This window comes from Drosophila rhopaloa, unplaced genomic scaffold (genome assembly GCF_018152115.1).
Source record: "Drosophila rhopaloa isolate 14029-0021.01 unplaced genomic scaffold, ASM1815211v1 contig_153, whole genome shotgun sequence".
NCBI classification, from domain to species: domain Eukaryota; kingdom Metazoa; phylum Arthropoda; class Insecta; order Diptera; family Drosophilidae; genus Drosophila; species Drosophila rhopaloa.
The window spans coordinates 396,417-418,220 of NW_025335032.1; the positions used below are offsets into that span (position 1 = coordinate 396,417).

General features: G+C 37.2%; 1 protein-coding gene across 1 annotated transcript in view; it reads left to right on the forward strand.

Annotated features, from left to right (window-relative positions):
• Positions 1-21,549, forward strand: part of LOC108038176 (prolyl endopeptidase FAP) — a gene marked incomplete at its 5' end in the record, with an annotated part of 193,389 nt that extends 171,840 nt beyond the window's left edge. The window contains 4 exons of the mRNA XM_044456814.1: positions 20,005-20,190; positions 20,244-20,401; positions 21,040-21,245; positions 21,296-21,549. Coding sequence (XP_044312749.1) covers positions 20,005-20,190; positions 20,244-20,401; positions 21,040-21,245; positions 21,296-21,439 — 694 coding nt within the window. The remainder of the gene's footprint in view (positions 1-20,004; positions 20,191-20,243; positions 20,402-21,039; positions 21,246-21,295) is intronic.
• Between the last annotated feature and the right edge of the window lie 255 nt (positions 21,550-21,804).

Sequence of the window (21,804 nt, forward strand, 5' to 3'; positions counted from 1 at the left end):
AAAATTAAAGCACCCAAAACCGACAAAACGGCAGCGAGCAGATGAGAAAAATATTCATTTCGCAGCTTTTTTTGACTTGCCCGTATCATTTTGGTTTCTTTTTCAGCTTTTCGGATTAAATTTTTTTGTTTTTCTTTGGGTTTCTATGTGAAGATGCTTTTGTTGGCACTTTCCCTTCGGTTCGTTCTCTTGTTTTCTGTTTTCTGGTTTTCTTGTTTTCGTGGCTTCACGGTTTTTGTTTCGAATGTTTGTTTGTGCAACATATGGACACAAGATGTTGGACCCTCGATCACACATGTGATCGGCCGCCTATATATCCACCAGTCTGGGTGTATTGGATCATACATAACATATATATATAAATATATATATATATATAAATATATATATTTATTTATATATATTTATTTATATATCGAATACGCACAGTTGCAGAGTGTGTGCTGCACATCTCATAAGGTGTATATTAGCAAGTTCAATAGTATCCAGTTCATTCAGAAGATTCTCACTTTCTTTGTCTTTCTCAAAAAGGGATTCCTCTGTGGCATCATTGAACACTTGGACGGCTTTTATCATGTTTCGCCCATTGTCAAACGTAGTGCTGTGTGTATGAATATAAAAATTCTTTAAAAAAAATAACATATTTAAAAAAAAATGTTATGTAGTTCAATTTTTACCTGTAGATTTGATCTAGTGATATTCCATAATCATTTAAGATTTCTATAATTTTGTTCTTTATGTATATTCCAGTGTGAGATTCCCCGAGCTCAATCATGCCTAATGTCTTTACAATAATCTCGGTTTTAGCCAGAATTGCGTGGACCATTTGCAAATTTACTCCTAGAATGGCTAGTGTATATCAATACATACGAAAAATACCTTTTTCTTCACTCAACACGACAAAACGGTCTTGGAAGAACCAGAACCAAACAGAATAGGAAAAAAAGGTTTCGCTCTGAGCGTGAGCGAGCTCATTTAAGAACCCATAAATCGGTTGCTCTCTGAGTCTTTACGTAAAGAATCAGGAAAGGACACTTATTTGCAGACAACGAGAAACGGTGAACAGATACGAACGATGCGAGCTCTGCTAAGCACTCACCCAGGAATATCATAAGGCCTGGCGAATAAACAGGCTTAACACGAAGAAAATCCAAAAAAAGCTATGGCCTGATCTGTGGTCGCCGGCAGAGACGTTGGAGAAGAATTAGACTTACGCTTGATGTTAACGAAGTTGTAAAGCTGTTTCGGGTCCTGCGAGCACTGGACCTAACAACGGCTTAAGTAACTAAGTAACACGGTTAATTTTGACAGAGTACTTAAATATCTAACTAAAAAGTCTGGACTTTACATTTCGTAAGTGTGTAAACTCTTTGATAACCCAAGGTGATTTATTGGAGATTTACGTATAGTACCACGGAACACAGGAAATAAAAAATGGGTTTATTATTAAAAAGCATGAACTGCATCGGACATATTATTTAGGGTTGTCAAAAATTTTAAAAATATCGTATCGATGATATTTTTTTTATAAAAAAAAATGATAATATTTAAAATATCACATAAAAATGTCGATATATTTGATATTTTTTGTGTTAAATGAAAAAATTGACCGCCCACAATAAAAAGACAATAAGTTTATTTTTAACAAGAAAGGAAAGCTAACTTCGGGCGGAGCCGAAGTTGATATACCCTTGCAGAATACTCTGTAAATTATATTCTCCAAAATTATTCATATGATGCATTCTTAATACTCATAAAAAATCCCAACTTCCTAACTTTAAAAACACCAAAGTTATGACATTTCCAATCGTTCAGTTATATGGCAGCTATAGGATATAGACGGTCTCCGCCATCAAATGTGTTGTGTGCGACTCAAGAAGTAGGATGGCTGACGCACACAAAACGCAAAGGGTGTTATTAAAATCCCTAAACCCTCCATACTGGTCATAAAATATATATAATAAAATACTATTGTTTTTATACCCTTGCAGAGGGTATTATAATTTTGGTCAAAAGTGTGCAACGCAGTGAAGGAGACATCTCCGACCCTATAAAGTATATATATTCTTGATCAGGATCACCTCCTGAGTTGATATAGCCATGTCCGTCTGTCCGTCTGTCCGTCTGTCTGTCCGTCTGTCCGTCTGTCTGTCCGTCTGTCTGTTTCTACGCGAACTAGTCTCTCAGTTTTAAAGATATCGAATTGAAACTTTGCACACACCCTTCTTTCCTTTGCACGCAGTATATAAGTCGGAACGGCCGGGATCGGCCGACTATATCCTATAGCTGCCATATAACTGAACGATCGGAAATGCCATAACTTTGGTGTTTGTAAAGTTAGGAAGTTGGGATTTTCTATGGGTTTTGAATTTGGCTAATCAATCCGACATGCCGAATTTCATAAGGATCGGCCGACTATATCCTATAGCTGCCATATAACTGATTGATCGGAAATGCCATAACTTTGGTGTTTGTAAAGTTAGAATGTTGGGATTTTCTATGGGTTTTATATTTGGCTAATCAATCCGACATGCCGAATTTCATAAGGATCGGCCGACTATATCTTATAGCTGCCATATAACTGATTGATCGGAAATGCCATAACTTTGGTGTTTGTAAAGTTAGGAAGTTGGGATTTTCTATGGATTGTATTTTTGGCCAATCAATCCGACGTTCCCAATTTCATATGGATCGGTCGACTATATCCTATAGCTGCGATATAACTGAACGATCGGAAATGCCATAACTTTGGTGTTTTTAAGGTTAGGAAGTTGGGATTTTTTATGGGTTCTATAGTTGGCCAATCAATCTGACCTACCAAATTTTAAAAGGATCGATCGACTATATTCTATAGCTGCCATATAACTGAACGATCGGAAATGCCATAACATTGGTGTTTTTAAAGTTAGGAAGTTGGGATTTTTTATGGGTTCTATAGTTGGCCAATCAATCTGACCTACCAAATTTGAAAAGGATCGGTCGACTATATTCTATAGCTGCCATATAACTGAACGATCGGAAATGCCATAACATTGGTGTTTTTAAAGTTAGGAAATTGGGATTTTGTATTGGTTTTTTATTTGGTCAATCTATCCGACATACCAAATTTCATAAGGATCTTTGGTGTGTTTTTCAGATTTAACTTTAAACCTAATTTAGAATTGTTATTGAGCACTGGTACATATAAGAAAATTTGTACTTAGTCATAGAATATGTCATAGAATATGGCTATCATAGTTATCATCATAAATAAAATCAATCAATAAAATTTAACCCCCTCGAACTTTTCCTTAATGGTAATGCCAACTTTTGAGAAATAGATTTATTAAATATTATTTGAGTCTGTCGTCGATCCATTTTTATACCCTTGCAGAGGGTATTATAATTTTGGTCAAAAGTGTGCAACGCAGTGAAGGAGACATCTCCGACCCTATAAAGTATATATATTCTTGATCAGGATCACCTCCTGAGTTGATATAGCCATGTCCGTCTGTCCGTCTGTCCGTCTGTCTGTCCGTCTGTCTGTCCGTCTGTCTGTTTCTACGCGAACTAGTCTCTCAGTTTTCAAGATATCGAATTGAAACTTTGCACACACCCTTCTTTCCTTTGCACGCAGTATATAAGTCGGAACGGCCGGGATCGGCCGACTATATCCTATAGCTGCCATATAACTGAACGATCGGAAATGCCATAACTTTGGTGTTTGTAAAGTTAGGAAGTTGGGATTTTCTATGGGTTTTGTATTTGGCTAATCAATCCGACATGCCGAATTTCATGAGGATCGGCCGACTATATCCTATAGCTTCCATATAACTGATTGATCGGAAATGCCATAACTTTGGTGTTTGTAAAGTTAGAATGTTGGGATTTTCTATGGGTTTTATATTTGGCTAATCAATCCGACATGCCATTTCATAAGGATCGGCCGACTATATCCTATAGCTGCCATATAACTGATTGATCGGAAATGCCATAACTTTGGTGTTTGTAAAGTTAGGAAGTCGGCATTTTCTATGGGTGTTATATTTGGCCAGCCAATCCGACCTACCAAATTTCATAAGGATCGGCCGATTATATCCTATAGCTGACATATAACTGAACGATTGGAAATGTCATAACTTTGGTGTTTTTAAAGTTAGGAAGTTGGGATTTTTTATGAGTATTAAGAATGCATCATATGAATAATTTTGGAGAATATAATTTACAGAGTATTCTGCAAGGGTATATCAACTTCGGCTCCGCCCGAAGTTAGCTTTCCTTTCTTGTTTTTTTTTAATTTTGTGGTATACTTCCGTTTTTTTAAGGAAAAGTAGGATTTTTTTATGTTGTCTGGGTCATGGTTGCTAAGGAGGCTTAGGGGGTTAGTGTTTCTAAATATGGTTTGTTTGGTTTGTAGGAGTGATGGGCACGAGTTTAGGATATGATTTATTGAAATGCCACCTTGGCAAAACGGACAAATTGGTGTTGAATTTCGATCTAAGCAGTGTTGGAGAGTTATGTTTGTGTGTCCTAGTCGAAGTCGTATTATTTTTATTTGGTCAAGTCTGATCCAGTTTTGGTGGGACTGTCTTAAGTAGTCCCAGGTGTGTGAGGTATTTGTATTAATTGATTAGTACCATTGACTGCAATGTATAATGTTTTCCTTTTTTTTTATCGCAAATTCATATTTAAGATGTCTTTTTATACCCTTGCAGAGGGTATTATAATTTTGGTCAAAAGTGTGCAACGCAGTGAAGGAGACATCTCCGACCCTATAAAGTATATATATTCTTGATCAGGATCACCTCCTGAGTTGATATAGCCATGTCCGTCTGTCCGTCTGTCCGTCTGTCCGTCTGTCTGTCCGTCTGTCTGTCCGTCTGTCTGTTTCTACGCGAACTAGTCTCTCAGTTTTAAAGATATCGAATTGAAACTTTGCACACACCCTTCTTTCCTTTGCACGCAGTATATAAGTCGGAACGGCCGGGATCGGCCGACTATATCCTATAGCTGCCATATAACTGAACGATCGGAAATGCCATAACTTTGGTGTTTGTAAAGTTAGGAAGTTGGGATTTTCTATGGGTTTTGAATTTGGCTAATCAATCCGACATGCCAATTTCATAAGGATCGGCCGACTATATCCTATAGCTGCCATATAACTGATTGATCGGAAATGCCATAACTTTGGTGTTTGTAAAGTTAGAATGTTGGGATTTTCTATGGGTTTTATATTTGGCTAATCAATCCGACATGCCGAATTTCATAAGGATCGGCCGACTATATCCTATAGCTGACATATAACTGAACGATTGGAAATGTCATAACTTTGGTGTTTTTAAAGTTAGGAAGTTGGGATTTTTTATGAGTATTAAGAATGCATCATATGAATAATTTTGGAGAATATAATTTACAGAGTATTCTGCAAGGGTATATCAACTTCGGCTCCGCCCGAAGTTAGCTTTCCTTTCTTGTTAGGTCTACGTTATTTATGTTTGGGGTGAAGTGGCATATTGTTTTCTGACTTTGCGGCTTGATCGGCTAGATCGTTTCCTTTTATTCCTGCATGACCAGGAATCCACATTATTTTGATTTTAGGGGCATATTGGGTTAATAGTGATCTGATTCTGTTTGGGTAGAAGTTGTTGTTATTTGAGTTCTGTATTGAGTCTATTGCTGCTAGGGAGTCGGAACAGATAATGAATTTACCTATTTGGTTTTTAATAATTTCGATTGCTTCAAGGATGGCGATTGTTTCGGAGGTGAGGACAGATGAATAATGGGGCAGTGTGCCATATTTTAAAATGTTTGTTTCTGTTGTAATGGCATACGTTATTGTGCCATTCATTTTGAAACTGTCGGTGAATATGAGATTATGTGGTTTATGTTTATTATCTGTGTGTATGTATGTTTCTGGGGATGTTTCATGTTTCTTGTACGTTCGGAGATATTAGACTGGGGAGCGTCTAGGAAGGTTTAAATGTATGAAGTTTTATTGTTTTGTAAGGTAGATTAAGTGCTAGGCTTAGTTTGATTGTCTGGTCTATTATTGGTGGCGTTTTCCTTTTGGTTTTTTTATGCTTGTGAATTGGTGTGTTTTTAGAAAAAATTAAGTTTTGCGATAGTTTGGCAGTTTGAAGGTCTCGTCTCATTTCTAGTGGAGGAATATTTGCTTCGTAGAGTAAGTTATTTATTGGAGTAGAGCGATAGGCTCCGAGGGCTGGACGGATTGCAGAGTTAAGCGGTGTTTTTACTTTGTTTAAAATACTTTTGGGAGAGTGTCCGTATAGAAACAGACCGTAGTCAAATTTGGCTATGAATGTTGCCTTCGCGACATTGAGTAGTGTGTATGTATTGCAGTTAAATTTAAGACTAGAAAAGCATTTTATTATGTTTAGTTTACTAAGGAGTTTAGGCAGAAGTGTATTTATGTGGGTGTTCCATTTATATTTGTTGTTTATTGTTATTCCTAGAATTTTTAATGAAGTAACGGTAGGAATTTGTGTTTTGCCGCAGCTTATCTTGCAAGCGCAATTGTGTTTTTTGTTGGCATTTGGGTAGGGATAGCGATGCCCCTGAGTAGGAGCCCCAATTCCCTATATTGTTAAAGAGGTTGTCTAGGTTGAAGTTTGTATTTTTGTTTTTATTAAAGTTTATTATAAGAAAGAAGTCGTCGGCGTATGCATTAAATTTTACTTCTTTATTTAAGGATATAATGTCTGATAGTTTATTGAAGGCAATAAAGAATAGTATTACGAATATGGGCGAACCTTGGGGAATTCCATTGAATAGGGGTAATGAGTTCGATGTATGTGGCCCGACATTTTCTGTTAGCCATGAAGTTTTTGATGTTTGTTGGACCTATTTTCCATTCCTGCAGTTGCTCGATTACGGAGTGTACACCGACTCGGTCAAAGGCTCTTAAGAAATCAAGAGTTATGAGAGAGGTGTGCATTTTTGACTTCGTTATGAGATAATCTACATAAAGTAGGCAGTCAGAAGTCGATTTGCCTTTTTTCATTCATTAGGTTATTATATGTCACGAACCACCAGAGTCTTTTGGCTAATAATTTTATCTAGTGTTTTGGCTATACAGCAGTTGAGCGAAATGGGTCGGTAGGAAGTGGTTTTAGTTTTGTCTGTGTTCGGCTTGAGGATTGGAATGATTAGACTTGTCTTGAAAGCTTGTGGTATGTGATTGTTAAATATTTCATTGAAGAGTTTTGTTATTCTGTTTCTTATTGTAGGGGAGCTATTTTTAATCATTTGGTATGATATTCTGTTTAGTCCTGGGGCACATCCTTTTAATGTTTGTAGGGCTGAGGTAAGTTCTAAGTATGTTATGTTTTTTTCCATGGTTTGGGCTATTGCAGAGGGGGTGTAATTTTGGATGAGGGGGTATCGGGTTGGATGTAGAGGTGAAAGAGTTGGAAGCTTCTATTTGACTTTTTTTTAGTTCAAACCTAAATTTGACATTTTTTCGCCTATAGTCTATAACATTTTCTACTGTAATTATTAGGTTTAATTTTTTCCAAGCAATTTTTTTTTGTTTTCGTAGTTGGTCGAGGTGTTTGTTCTACCATGGATGGGTATTTGGTGAAGTTTGTGGTATGGAAAGGTTTACGCTAGTTAGAATAATTTTGTTAATTTGGGCTGCTTCTTTGTTTACGTTTTGGGAAGTTGGGTATTTTTCATTTGATTGTTGGGTAAGTAGGTAGTGCTTTTCCCAGTTGGCCTCTTTTAGCTTAAAGAAGGTTCTGTTGAATTTTTGTGTATTAGTTGATGGAAATAAGGTGATGATAATAGGAAAATGGTCGCTTCCATGAAGGTCGCTCAGTATTTCCCACTTAGCGTGGGGGCCAAAATTGGAGAGTAGAGTGTGAGGTCGATGTGTGTTTAAGTATCGTGAGTTGAAAAATGTCGTTCAGTAGAATAAGGTGTGCATTGTCAAAAAATCTTTGAGTTATTTTTCCTCGTGTGTTTGTTGTTGGTGAGCCCCAGGAAGGATGCAATCAATTGAAATCTCCCATAATTAGTGAGGGTGCTTGTTGAGTGTTAAATGTGATTTGAATTGTCTGGTTAGTAATGTTTTTGGTGGGAGATATATATATTGAATATTTATGGTTATTGTTTCTAGGTCTTCTGTGATGTTAGGGGTAGTGTATTAAATTGACTTATGAACTAAAAGTATTCAATAAAATCACAAAAGTGCAGTGACCGATTTAATAAATCTACTATAACGCGAAAAGATGAAATCGCGAATGTTTATATTGATTGGTCATTTAATTAATATAAAACTTAACACTTAAATTTCTAATTAACTTTACCACGAATACAATGAGTCTGAACGACGTTCGCACACAACGTCAGCGTGAGCAAGACGAGAGACGGCTCTCAGTACAAAGAAATAACGCGTACTTCTCTTTTAAAGCAACCGAAAATAATGCAAGCTCTGATCAAGCGAGGGCCTTTACCCCCAACTTGACCGAATTCTTAAACCTAGCGAGCGAGAGAGCGAGTTCTTGGCCCCCCTCAATACCATCGACGTCTCTGCTGCCAAAGAGCGCTGAATGTGCTCCAATGCAGGTATGCAATAACCTAAACTCATCAGCAGTAACTAGCACCGCAATTTCTTTAACAACGTCAACTGTAACTACAACAACAACTGCAACTGTATCGACTGCGTGTTTAATGACATCATCAGCTAGCAGCGAAAATATTAATACGTCTGCAGCTGCGCTGCCCGAAAAACAGAACAAAAACAATGAATGTGCTAAGCCGGCTGTGCAGACTGGTATGGATCGCTACATCCAAATCAAAAGGAAGCTGAGCCCTCTAAATTCTCAACGCAAAATAACCCGAAACAATGCTAGCCTAGCTGGAATAGAAACGCCCATGAACTCAAAACGATTTAAAATCTTGGAAGACGCCTATGACGTTGATGCGGCCGAATCTACTGAAGTCGAGAAAAGGAAGCCAAAACCTCCGCCTATTTATATTCGAGAAAAAAGTTCCAATGTTCTTGTCAACAAAATTATCGAGTTTATTAGAAAGGATAACTTCCACATAATACCTCTAGTAAAGGGCAACATCCAAGAAACAAAGGTTCAAATGAAGTCCGAAGATAATTACAGAGTATTATCGAAATATCTTACTGAGAATAAAAATAAATTTTACACGTATCAAAAGTAGCAAGGGCCTGCCAGTCGTACTGAAGGGCATAGAGTCCGACGTAATGCCTGCAGAGATAACAAAGGAGCTTCAAAAGAAGGGATTTAACGCTAAGACTGTCTTCAACATCCTTAACAGGGATAGAAAGCCGCAACCAGGTTGAGCTCGAACCAGAAAATAAGCCCCTAAAGAAATACGAAGAGCGCCCCATTTACAATCTTCAGTTCCTGCTGCACCGCAGAATTACAGTTGAGGAACCGCACAAACGCAATGGCCCGGTACAATGTGCGAACTGCCAAGAATATGGTCATACAAGGTCATACTGTAAACTTCGCCCGGTGTGTGTAGTTTGTGGAGATCGTCATGACTCCGCACACTGCCCAGCGAGCAAAGATGAGTGCAACTCGAAAAAGTGCGGCAACTGCGGTGGCAATCACGCTGCTAACAACAGATGCTGCCCTGCTTATAAGGAGCTGAAAAGTCGCATCCACCAGAGAAGAACTGCCGCCCGTACCCAAAATAAACAGATGACAGCTTCCAGATCAAACCCTGAAGTCTTATTCTCGACTGCAGCCAGATCCTCACTAGGACCCATAAACTCTGATAAAAATGTGACTGACGCAAGCGCCTTAAAATCAGGACTGGCTAACCCTGTTTCAAAAAGTTCATTTCTGCAATCAGCATACCAAGAACCGAACACGGCTCAGCAGCAACAATTCCCGGAGCAGTGAAAAAGCAACTTTGAAGATATGACATACAGCCTGCAACAAAACCTTACGGAGTATATGTCGTTTATGCGCACAACTATGCAAGATTTAATGCGAAACAAAAATCTATTGATTCAAATGCGGTTTCACAACAATCCAAATAATGACTTCCCTTAGGATATCTACGTGGAACGCTAACGGCGTCTCACAGCAAAAACTTGAGTTAGCTCAATTCCTACTCGACAACCATATCGACGTATGGCTGCTTTCAGAAACACACCTTACAAACAAATACAATTTTCAACTACGAGGTTATTCATTCTACGGAACAAATCATCCAGATGGTAAAGCACATGGTGGGACTGGAATTCTAATCAGAAGCCGTCTTAAGCACCACTATCATAACAAATTTGCTAAAAATTACCTACAGGCCACATCTATAAATATACAACACTCTTAAAAATCTGATAAGCTCCGAATGCCTCTCGGATCTTTCATCTGATCACTCGCCCGTCCTGTTTATTCTACTCCGACATCCAGGCGCATTGGAGCAATCGTTTAAATTGACATCACAGAAAACCAATTGGGTTAAGTACAAGAAATACATTAGCTCACAAATTGAACTAAGTCCTCATGAAGCCAACGTCGACAGATTTGTTAATACACTGGAGTCTGTACTCGGCTCTGCAGCTCGAGTTTCAACACACAAACTACAAGTACACAAAGCAACCAAAAGGAGACAAATCAACAAATAGAACAGCTCGTCCTCGAGAAGCGACGCTTACGTCGAGAGTGGCAACTCCACAGATCGCTATCTGCTAGGCAACGCTTAAAATATGCCTCACGTCAACTCACACAAGCTTTACAGCAAGAAGAAGCACATGTCCACCGACGCTACATAGAGCAATTGTAAGCATCTAGTACAAAACACTCTCTATGGAGAGCTCACCCAACTCTAAGCTCAACGAAAGTAACCGTGATGCCTATTAGAACTCCCACAGGCGGCTGGGCGCGCAGCGATGCAGTCAGAGCCAGCACGTTTGCCAACCACCTTAAAAATGTCTTCCAACCAAATCCTGCCACTAGTACGTTCACTTTGCCGACTTTACCCTATGAGCCTCAGCTTCAACATGAGCCAATTAAGTTTCGCCCAAACGAAATCGTTAACATCATCCAAAATCAGCTGAATCCGAAAAAATCCCCGGGCTGCGACCTCATAACTCCCAAAATGATTACTGAGCTCCCATATTGCGCCGTTTGCACTATCACCCAGCTTTTTAATGCCATCGCAAAACTTGGCCACTTTCCAGTGAGATGGAAAAAGACGATTATAATAATGATAGCAAAGCCTGGAAAAGACCACACAATTCCCACGTCGTATAGACCTATAAGCCTACTCTCATGCTTATCTAAACTCTTTGAAAAATCCGTATTGACTCGGATAAACACATACCTAAGAATCCAGGAAAGAATTCCGTCACATCAATTTGGGTTTCGTGAAAAGCACGGAACAATTGAGCAGGTCAACCGGATAACATCAGACATTCGGAACGCGTTCGAAAAACGAGAGTACTGTACTGCCATATTTTTAGACGTCTCTCAAGCATTTGATACAGTTTGGCTAGAAGGTCTAATGTACAAGATCAAGACAATGCTCCCCTACAACACCCATAAGCTTTTAGAGTCTTACCTCTACGACAGAAAATTTGCTGTTCGATCCAACACTGCTATAACTGACGATTTCACTATCGGAGCTGGAGTACCTCAAGGAAGCGTGCTTTGGCCAACAAGATTGGCGAATTAAAGTGAACGAACAAAAATGCAAGCACGTTACGTTCACCCTGAACAGGCAAAACTGCCCGCCGCTTATGTTACACCATACTCTACTATCTAGGAGTACACCTCGACAGAAGACTCACATGGCGCCGGCACATTGAAGCCAAAAGAAACACACCTAAAGCTAAAAGCCAGTAGCCTTCATTGGCTCATCAACGCTCGGTCTCCCCTTAGTCTAGAATATAAAGTTCTGCTGTATAACTCGGTACTAAAACCTATATGGATGTACGGCTCTCAGTTATGGGTGAATGCGAGTAATAGCAATATTGACATAGTCCAGCGAGCTCAGTCGAAGATCTTAAGAACAATCACCGGGGCACCGTCGCAACGAAAACATACATCGCGTCTTAAACATTCTACCAGTCAAAGAAGTGATAGCAGAACAGAAAGATAAGTACTTTACCAAGCTATCGTTGCACCCTAACCACCTGGCGAGAGGTCTTACAAGGTTGATTAACCAATCACGCCTTCGTCGCAATGACTTACCCACCCAGCGACCGACTTGAGGCACGCGCAACCAAAATGCAGTCTTATTATACTGTTAGTTAACTTTTAATGTTAAGATTCGTAAACTTATTGTTAGTCTCAAAATTAAGAGAAGATTCAATAAAGAAAAGCAAAGTTAAAAAAAAATGTTTGTTAATAGTTTGTAGTTTATTGGATTGGTATATTATTAGTGTATTTTATGTGGGTTTCTTGGACAGAAATTATATTCGGTGAATATTTTTTGATGAGAATAAGGAGTTGGCTATAGTTATTTACATATCCTTTTATGTTCCATTGAATTACAGTTATTGACATTTTAGTGAAAATTAAAGCTTGTTACTTAACTTTATTGGTAGTGTGAACGGTTTAAGTTTAAGTCTTACTTAGGGTTTAAGGTTCTTCGCTGTTGTTAACGTGTTTGTTTTTGTTTAGAGCTTTGGCCTTTGTCTTAGATGCTTTAAGATTCGTTGTTAGGTTTTTAGACTTATCTTTAGGGATGATTTTTATTTTTAGGTGAGTTGTGACGAGTAGGGTGAGGCTAGTTTTCTGGTATGTGTAATGCAGTCAGTATCCATGTCTTCTAGTTGGTCGTAATCGTGGTGGTGATGGTGTCGAAGAGTTTGGCTTGATTGTAAAGTTTTTTTTGGTTAATTCGGTGGTTGTTGCCTTCGATGGAGTGATATGTGTTCCTGATGTGAGTGTGGTGTGCGAATCTTAATGTTGTGGTTGTGTTGTGTCTGTGTGTGTATTTATATTAGTATTTGGTGATTGTTGTCATCTGAGTTGTGGCGTTTGTAAGTGTTTTGGCATAGGTGTTCCTCAATTGAAATCCGTGTCGTTCGAAATGAATACGTTGGGCAGTTTTGTGATCAACTTTTTGTGTGGTTTTAATAGCTGTTAATTCTTGGTGTTTTATGAAAGTGGGGCATTTGCGGTCGATTGGGCTGTGCTGATGGTCAAGTTCTGGATTGTTTTTGCAGTTTAGGCATTTTTTGTCATTTTTGCATGTTTCTCCGTCGTTTGTGAGTTTTATTTCTGAGCAATTAGTGTATATTGGTGCTGGGTGACCAAAGCGGAGGCATTTTCTGCAACGGAGTGGAAGTGGGATATACTCACGTACACGAAGTGTTTCGTAACCATTTCGCAATATTTCTGGAAGTTTGTGTGTATCAAATGTTATAATGATCAATCCTGTTTCAACTAAAGTGGTGTTGTTGCTATCAGAGTTAGTGTTGGGGTTTTGTCGTTTCATTATTTTTCACTTCGCTTACTTTTTGTGGTTTTAGCTCTTGTAGAATTGTGTCTTCGTCAATATATCTAAGGTCGTTACAACAAATAACTCCCCTAGAGAAGTTCAATGTTTTATGTTCACTTGTTGCTACTTCGATTTCTGCGATTGTTGTAAGTTTAAAGAGCTTTCTGGCTTGCAATTCATTTTTAGTTTTTATTAATAATGTGCCGTCTCTTAGTTTTTTGCATCCGTCGACCTCTCCTCCACAGGTTGATTTTGAGGTAATTTTGAAAATGTCTGGTGGGTCCGTCATGATTGGTAATGAAGGGTTTTTTTTTCTCTTTGTGGATGATATTTGTTTGTGCAAAATTTTGCTGATAACGTTTTTGGTTTGCGCGAGGCTAGGCCTTACACTGTTTTGGCACGACTTATCTCTTCGGAGGTTGAAGTTGTACTGACGAACATGGTTTACTTAAAGTAATGTAATGTCAAGCAGGCCAGCAATAAAATCATGTTTTGCTATGGTAGTAAGACATTCGATCCATCCTCTTTGAACCACGTAACTTCATTTATATAAAAATCAATTAGAACTACCACTGATCCCTATTAGAAAGCTTATTTTTATACCCTTGCAGAGGGAATTATAATTTTGGTCAGAAGTTTGTAACGCAGTGAAGGAGACGTGTCCGACCCTATAAAGTATATATATTCTTGATCAGGATCAATAGGGGAGTCGAAATAGCCATGTCCGTCTGTACGTCTGTCCGTCTGTTTCAATACCGTTTGCGAGCTCAGTTTAAAAGCTAGCGATCTGAAACACAGTCGCCCTAAAACAAGTGTACGCAGATCAAGTTTGAAAATCGCACCGATCGGATGTCTATATCCTATAGCTCCCAAAGGAACAATTAGCCTCTTGTTAATTTAAAATTTAATGATTTTTAGGATATTTCGCGCAGTATATAAACAATTGTCGTCAATCTTTCCAAATCGTATTTTTTTATGCATACCTTGATCAGGGTAAAAGCGCGTGACGAACGGACGTCTACATCCTATAACTCCCATAGGAACAATAGGGTAAAATCGGTTAAAATTTAATGATTTTTAGGATATTTCGCGCAGTATACAAGCTATTAACATGGATCTTTCCAAATCGTATTTTTTTATGCATACCTTAATCAGGGTAAAAGCGCGTGCCGAACAGACGTCTATATCCTATAGCTCCCATAGGAACCATTGGGTGAAATCGGTCCAAATTTGATGATTATTAGAATATTTCGCGCAGTGTGTAAGCTACTGACATAAATTTTTCCAAGTCTTATTTATTTACGCATATCTTGATTAGGGTAAAAGCGCTTGCCGATCAGACGTCTATATCTTATAGCTTCCGTAGGAAAAATTTTGAAAGACTGCGAAAGTATCCCTTTTTTCTATTTTTTATGACATTTTTGCAGTATAAAAGATTGACATGAAACGATGCAAATCTAGTTTACTTATGTATACTTTATTCCTTTCGCTACCTTTTCAGTTTTAGCAATTTCGGCAAAGTCTGGAAGGGTATTAAAACGTCGGCTTGCCGAAGTTATCTTCCGTCCTCGTTATATGACGTTTTTGCAGTATAAAAGCTATTGACATGAAACTATACAAATCTAATTTATTTATGTATACCTTATTCTTTTACCTACTTTTTCAATTTTATCAATTTCGGCAAAGTCTGCAAGGGTATAGCTTCCGTCCTCGTTTATTAATAGATTTAATTACAGAAAGGTGATTAAAATAATCCGGCAGTTCAGACAACGAAGGAATATATAAGCAAGTTATGTATATAGAGCGAGATCTTTACGCAAATAAATTTAATGTTATTGAATTTCTCAAAAAATAACTACTCTGACGAAAGGTTTGAGTCCTCTCCAGTTAAGACTCCACCTCCCCGTTAAAAGCTTCTTCGGAGTTAAAGATCTCCGGCTTTAACCAGGTTTCTGTGAACTCGATAATATGAGATGCAAAGGAAAGGCTATCAGAATACAATTCAGTAAGCTACGGAAGCCTCTTGCATTCTGATAGGAAAGAAGAAGGTTAGAAGTTAGTTTTTTGGCGAAGGTATATTGGCTTGGCCTCGACTAGGAAGTTTTACTCCCACGGGACCCTTTTTATACCCGTTACTCGTAGAGTAAAAGGGTACATTGTATTCGTGCAAAAGTATGTAACAGGTAGAAGGAAGCGTTTCCGACCCTATAAAATATATATATTCTTGTTCAGGATCACTAGCCGAGTCGATCTAGCCATGTCCGTCTGTCCGTCTGTCTGTCCGTATGAACGGTGAGATCTCGGAAACTATAAAAGCTAGAAGATTGGAATTTTGCATGTAGATTTTAGGAGTTCCTACGCAGCGCAAGTTTGTTTCAAAATGGTGCCACGCCCCCTCTGACGCCCACAAGCCACAAGCTGTGGCCACAGTTTTCATGATATTATGAAAATTTTAATTGATATGTATTTGTTTTGTCAATAAATATCGATTGGCCTAATAAAAGTTTGCCACGCCCACTCTAACGCCCAAAAACCCATTAAACGCTTAAGCCTGGCTAGCGCCTACATTTCCGCCTTTCACGGCGCCATCTAACGGATGACTTTGGAACAGCTGGCCAAGGTGCTCAACAGAGTCAACGTTAATTCTCAATAAGGATTTCTATTAAAGGAAATTGCGATGGTTTTCATTTGTCAATACCGAACTATATCCCAATAACTATGCAAATTAAATCAAGTTAGCCAAATTGGAGGTCTGAGTCAAGCAATGGCGTATGTGTGTATGTATGTAAGCATATACATATGTATGTGTTTACATTGTACACAGTTGCAATTGCCCGGCAAAGATAACTCCTTTCAAAGAAAGCTATTCGCTATACCCGTTACTCGTGTTGTGCAAACATTTAGACTTTAATATACATAATACTATTTAAGAATGTATGTGTTTAGCCAATATAAGTATGTATGTTTAATATTTCTAGTCAATTTATTGCACTCAAAAACATAAACATAAACACAGCTGCTGGTGCAGGACAAAAGCTGCCTGCGCTAAAGCAGCGCTGGTGCTGATGCTCGTGCTGTAAAGCTGCCAGCACTAAGAGATCGCCGAATTCAAATTGATAATTTGAACTTTTTGTCCTTTTTTCCTGTGGTCACTATAATTCACATTATGTTAAAAAAAAAAAAAAAAAACACAAGAAGGCATATTTATATTAAGTTGTTTAGCTGAGTAACGGGTATCTAATAGTCGATGCACTCGACAATAGCGTTCTCTCTTGTTTTATCTTAGCTTCGAACTCGTTTGAGACAGTGATCTTGAAAGATGAAATGTCTCTAGCACAAGAAAACTTAAACTTTTCCACCTTTACACTATAACTATCGGATTTAGTTTTCTCTGTTATATAAGACAATACATCAGAAGATGTTTGATCAGGGGAAAGCCGAGAATCGAAAATTTGTTCCTTTAGTGGAACCACAGAAAGCGATTTTGGTAAAGCAGACATTGTTTCTGCAGAACCAACTTTAGTCGGTTGTCCGGACTCAGTAGTCCCCTGCGGCGATGTAGCTTTTTGAGGGGCATGTGGATCTACTAATTACAGCGAACAAATCGGAATTCGAAGATATTGTTCGGAATTTTATTTAGCTTCTGATCTTAGCAACTTTTGAGGGTTTGCTGCAATCAGCTGCTGATTCGCCGGAATGCTCTGCTGTTCTTTTGATAGATGTTGCAGGGTGTCCCCTTTTGCTGCTTACCAACAGATGTTTTTTTTGCACTTAGTCACATTCTAATATCTTACGGCTTTTAAGCTGTGTGTCCAGAGCAGAGAGGAGATCATCAGCACGGCGAAATGTATTTTTAACAATTGGGCCCCTAGCGTAACTTGCATTGTCTGTGGTGCTGCTTGCAATACCCGCTTGTCCGAGACTGTATATTAATTGGAAATTGGTTTCCCTCTATCAGGATTTGTCTGAGCTAGTAAGTCTTACTAGTTTTTTTATTAATAGCAAAAATATTTTAGGTCGAAGCAATAGCTTATCCGGCACACAAAAGATCTAGAGACCATTTTTAAAATATTCTTTTTTAAAATAATGGTTTTTTGAATTAAAAATACATTATTTTAAAAATTATAAAATCCTTTCACTGAGATAACTTTTACTAAAAGCACCAGAAACAAGAAAGTAAAGCTAACTTTGGGCGGAGTTGATATACCCTTGTATAATATTTTGTAAATTATATTCTCCAAAATTATTCATATGATGCAATCTTAATACTCATAAAAATCCCAACTTCCTAAGTTTACAAACACCAAGGCATTTCCGATCGTTCAGTTATATGGCAGCTAAAGGATATACTCGGCCGATCCGGCTCGTTCCGACTTATATATTACCTGCAATAGAAAGACAACTTTTGGGAAAGTTTCAAGCAGATAGCTTTAAAACTGAGGGTCTAGTTTGTGTAAAAACGGACGGACAGACGACGGACAGACTGACGTGGCTAGATCGACTCTACTGGTGATGCTGATCAAAAATATATATACATAATTTATAGGGTCATGTCTCCTTCACTGCATTGCAAACTTTTGACTGAAATTATAATACCCTCTGCAAGGGTATAAAAATTATATCCTTTGAAAATCGTAACCAATGACAAAACTATCCGAAAAATAAATTTTTTCAGTTATACTTTTTCAAAACAAATTGAAATAAAAACAAGAAAGAAAAGCTAACTTCGGGCGGAGCCTAAGTTGATATACCCTTGCAGAATATTCTGTAAATTATATTATCCTAAATTATTCATATGATGCATTCTTAATACTCATAAAAAATTTCCGATCAATCAGTTGTATGGCAGCTATAGGATATAGTCGGCCGATCCCGGCCGTTCCGACTTATATACTGCGTGCAAAGGAAAAAAGGGTGTGTGCAAAGTTTTAATTCGAAATCTTTAAAACTGAGAGACTAGTTTGCGTAGAAACAGACAGAAGGACAAACGGACGGACGGACAGACGGACATGCTTATATCAACTCAGGAGGCGAACCTGATCAAGAATATATATACTTTATAGGGTCTTTATAGAGATGTCTCCTTCACTGCGTTGCACACTTTTGACCAAAATTATAATACCCTCTGCCAGGGTATAACGAGGACGGAAGCTAACTTCGGCAAGCCGAAGTTTTAATACCCTTGCAGACTTTGCCGAAATTGCTAAAACTGAAAAAGTAGCGAAAGGAATAAAGTATACATAAGTAAACTAGATTTGCATCGTTTCATGTCAATTGCTTTTATACTGCAAAAATGTCATAAAAAATAGAAAAAAGGGATACTTTCGCAATCTTTCAAAATTTTTCCTACGGAAGCTATAAGATATAGACGTCTGATCGGCAAGCGCTTTTACCCTAATCAAGATATGCGTAAATAAATAAGACTTGGAAAAATTTATGTCAGTAGCTTACACACTGCGCGAAATATTCTAATAATCATCAAATTTGGACCGATTTCACCCAATGGTTCCTATGGGAGCTATAGGATATAGACGTCTGTTCGGCACGCGCTTTTACCCTGATCAAGGTATGCATAAAAAAATACGATTTGGAAAGATCCATGTTAATAGCTTGTATACTGCGCGAAATATCCTAAAAATCATTAAATTTTAACCGATTTTACCCTATTGTTCCTATGGGAGTTATAGGATGTAGACGTCCGTTCGTCACGCGCTTTTACCCTGATCAAGGTATGCATAAAAAAATACGATTTGGAAAGATTGACGACAATTGTTTATATACTGCGCGAAATATCCTAAAAATCATTAAATTTTAAATTAACAAGAGGCTAATTGTTCCTTTGGGAGCTATAGGATATAGACATCCGATCGGTGCGATTTTCAAACTTGATCTGCGTACACTTGTTTTAGGACGACTGTGAAAGTTTCAGATCGCTAGCTTTTAAACTGAGCTCGCAAACGGTATTGAAACAGACGGACAGACGGACAGACGTACATGGCTATTTCGACTCCCCTATTGATCCTGATCAGAATATATATACTTTATAGGGTCGGAAACGTCTCCTTCACTGCGTTACAAACTTCTGACCAAAATTATAATACACTCTGCAAGGGTATAAAAAAAGAAAATAAATTAAATTGACGTTTTGAACACCCAATTGTTTATTAATTCTTTATCATTTGTTTATTTCTAGAATTCTAAATCCTTTTTCTGACATGTTTAAAATTTTGAATGCATAAAACTAATCGCACCCTGTGCAGATAAACATAGTTTTGGGAGACATTTCTGCTTGATAAATAATATACAAAATAATATATTACTGTCAAGAATATCCTTGCAATTAATATTGAATTAGGCGAAAATAAAAATTTTTCCTGATAATTTCAAAACCGAATATTTTTTCTAAGTCGAATAAAATAGTAAGTCAATTTTAATTTTCCCTGATCATTTCCAAGCCGAAAGACTCAAGTTTCTTCACAGTCTAATAAAGTTACTACAGTTATTTATTACCGTAATATCTAAATTATTTGTAAAGAAATAATTTTTAAAAATAAATCCATTTTCTTTTAGAAATGGTCGTCCCGGCTCTGAATCCGTTTCCGAGAAATTTAAAATAGACTGGGGCACGTATATGTCATCAAGAAACGATGTTGTTTATGTCCGCCTAGATGTTAGAGGGTCCAAAGGACAAGGTAAAAAAATACTCTTTCATCATTTAGGAGGAGTGGAAGTAGTCGATCAAATATCTTCGTTAAGGTAAGAAATAATATTTTTTATAACACTTTTAATATAAAGTAATTGTTTTTTAGGTATTTGCTTGATACTATAGGTTTTCTAGATGAAACTAGAGTTGGTATTTGGGGCTGGGGTTATGGAGGATATGTTACATCTATGGTTCTCGGTACACAACAGGACGTTTTTAAATGTGGAATTGCAATTTCTCCCATTGCAGATTGGCTATATTATAGTAAGATATAAAATTACCATAAATAAAAGGTTTAAAAGTCGGTCCTCACACCACTTAGTTTCCAGTAGTTCCGATTTGCTTGTGTTTCGTTTTTTATTTTTAATTCCTGTATTTTTTTATTTACTCTAATATTAAACTTGAAGACTCTTACTTATGCCGTGCAAGTTTGTATTAATTTTTTAGGGCCATTTTTGCCTAATATTTTTAAAAATTTGACCATTTATATGACTGTAGTCTATTACAATAATATATCTTGATTAAAGCGTATTTTTTGTTTATGTTTGAATTGTTCGGAATGAACCGCAATTTCTTAAGAAACTCAAAAAGAAAATATTTATACTAGTTAACTATGTTTTTTTTTTATAATAGTATATAAAAGCCAGATTTTGCTGCAAATATTTAAACCTTAAGAACGGGCAAGTGTTATGTTTTACAGGTTTTCACATGGAAACACACTGAAGAGCTAATGTCTAGTAGTCGTTTTAAAAATATAATAAAGAAAAACGTTGTGCAGTAATTGAGAAACAGTTACCAGATAAACCTTAAAATCTATAAAATTCAAGAGAACTTAATGGGGACCGCCTTTTTGCTATTTCTCTACAACTCCTGGATCAACCGATTAAATAATTTATTTTTAGATTCAGCCTTTACTGAACGTATATTGGGTCTGCCTACCGAAAATTATAAAGGATATGTTGAAGCAGATGCTACTCAGAGAGCACGTCTAATAAAATCGAATTCATATTTTTTAATACACGGCTTGGCAGACACCACTGCCCCTTTTGTTCATGGAGTACAATTAGCTAAATCATTAACAAGCGCTAATATTCTTTTTCGATATCAGGTAAAATATAAAATATTTGTTTATGGTATACTCATTAAAAATTATTTCAGACTTATGCAGATGAAGGTCACGAATTAAATGGTGTGCTTGAGCATGTATATTCTTCTATGGAGCAATATTTTGCAGAATGCTTAAGCTTGGATCCAGATGATACAAAACCTGATATAGATCAAAGCATGGTTCCAGCTGAATAAAAATTTGTATATGTATATATTTAATAACATAAATACAACCTTATAGCATTACAATTTAAAGCATGCAATAAACTTTAAATTTACAAGTAATTATTAAAAGTAAAACAATAATGAAATAGCTCGTTTTCTTACTAATTCTGTCATAGGTCATAGTTTAAAGAATCAAAACCAATAAATCATATCCGAAAAGCGAAAAATGACCCCACGATCAAGACTTAAAAATATTACAAAAAATCAAAGAAAACGAAAGCTTACATATGTTTTTGTATAAACTATAATTTAATGTAATTTCGATACTTTAAGCTTTTTAAGTATCTGATCTGTCTCCATTTAATAACAATATTATAACAATGTGCGCTCTTTGC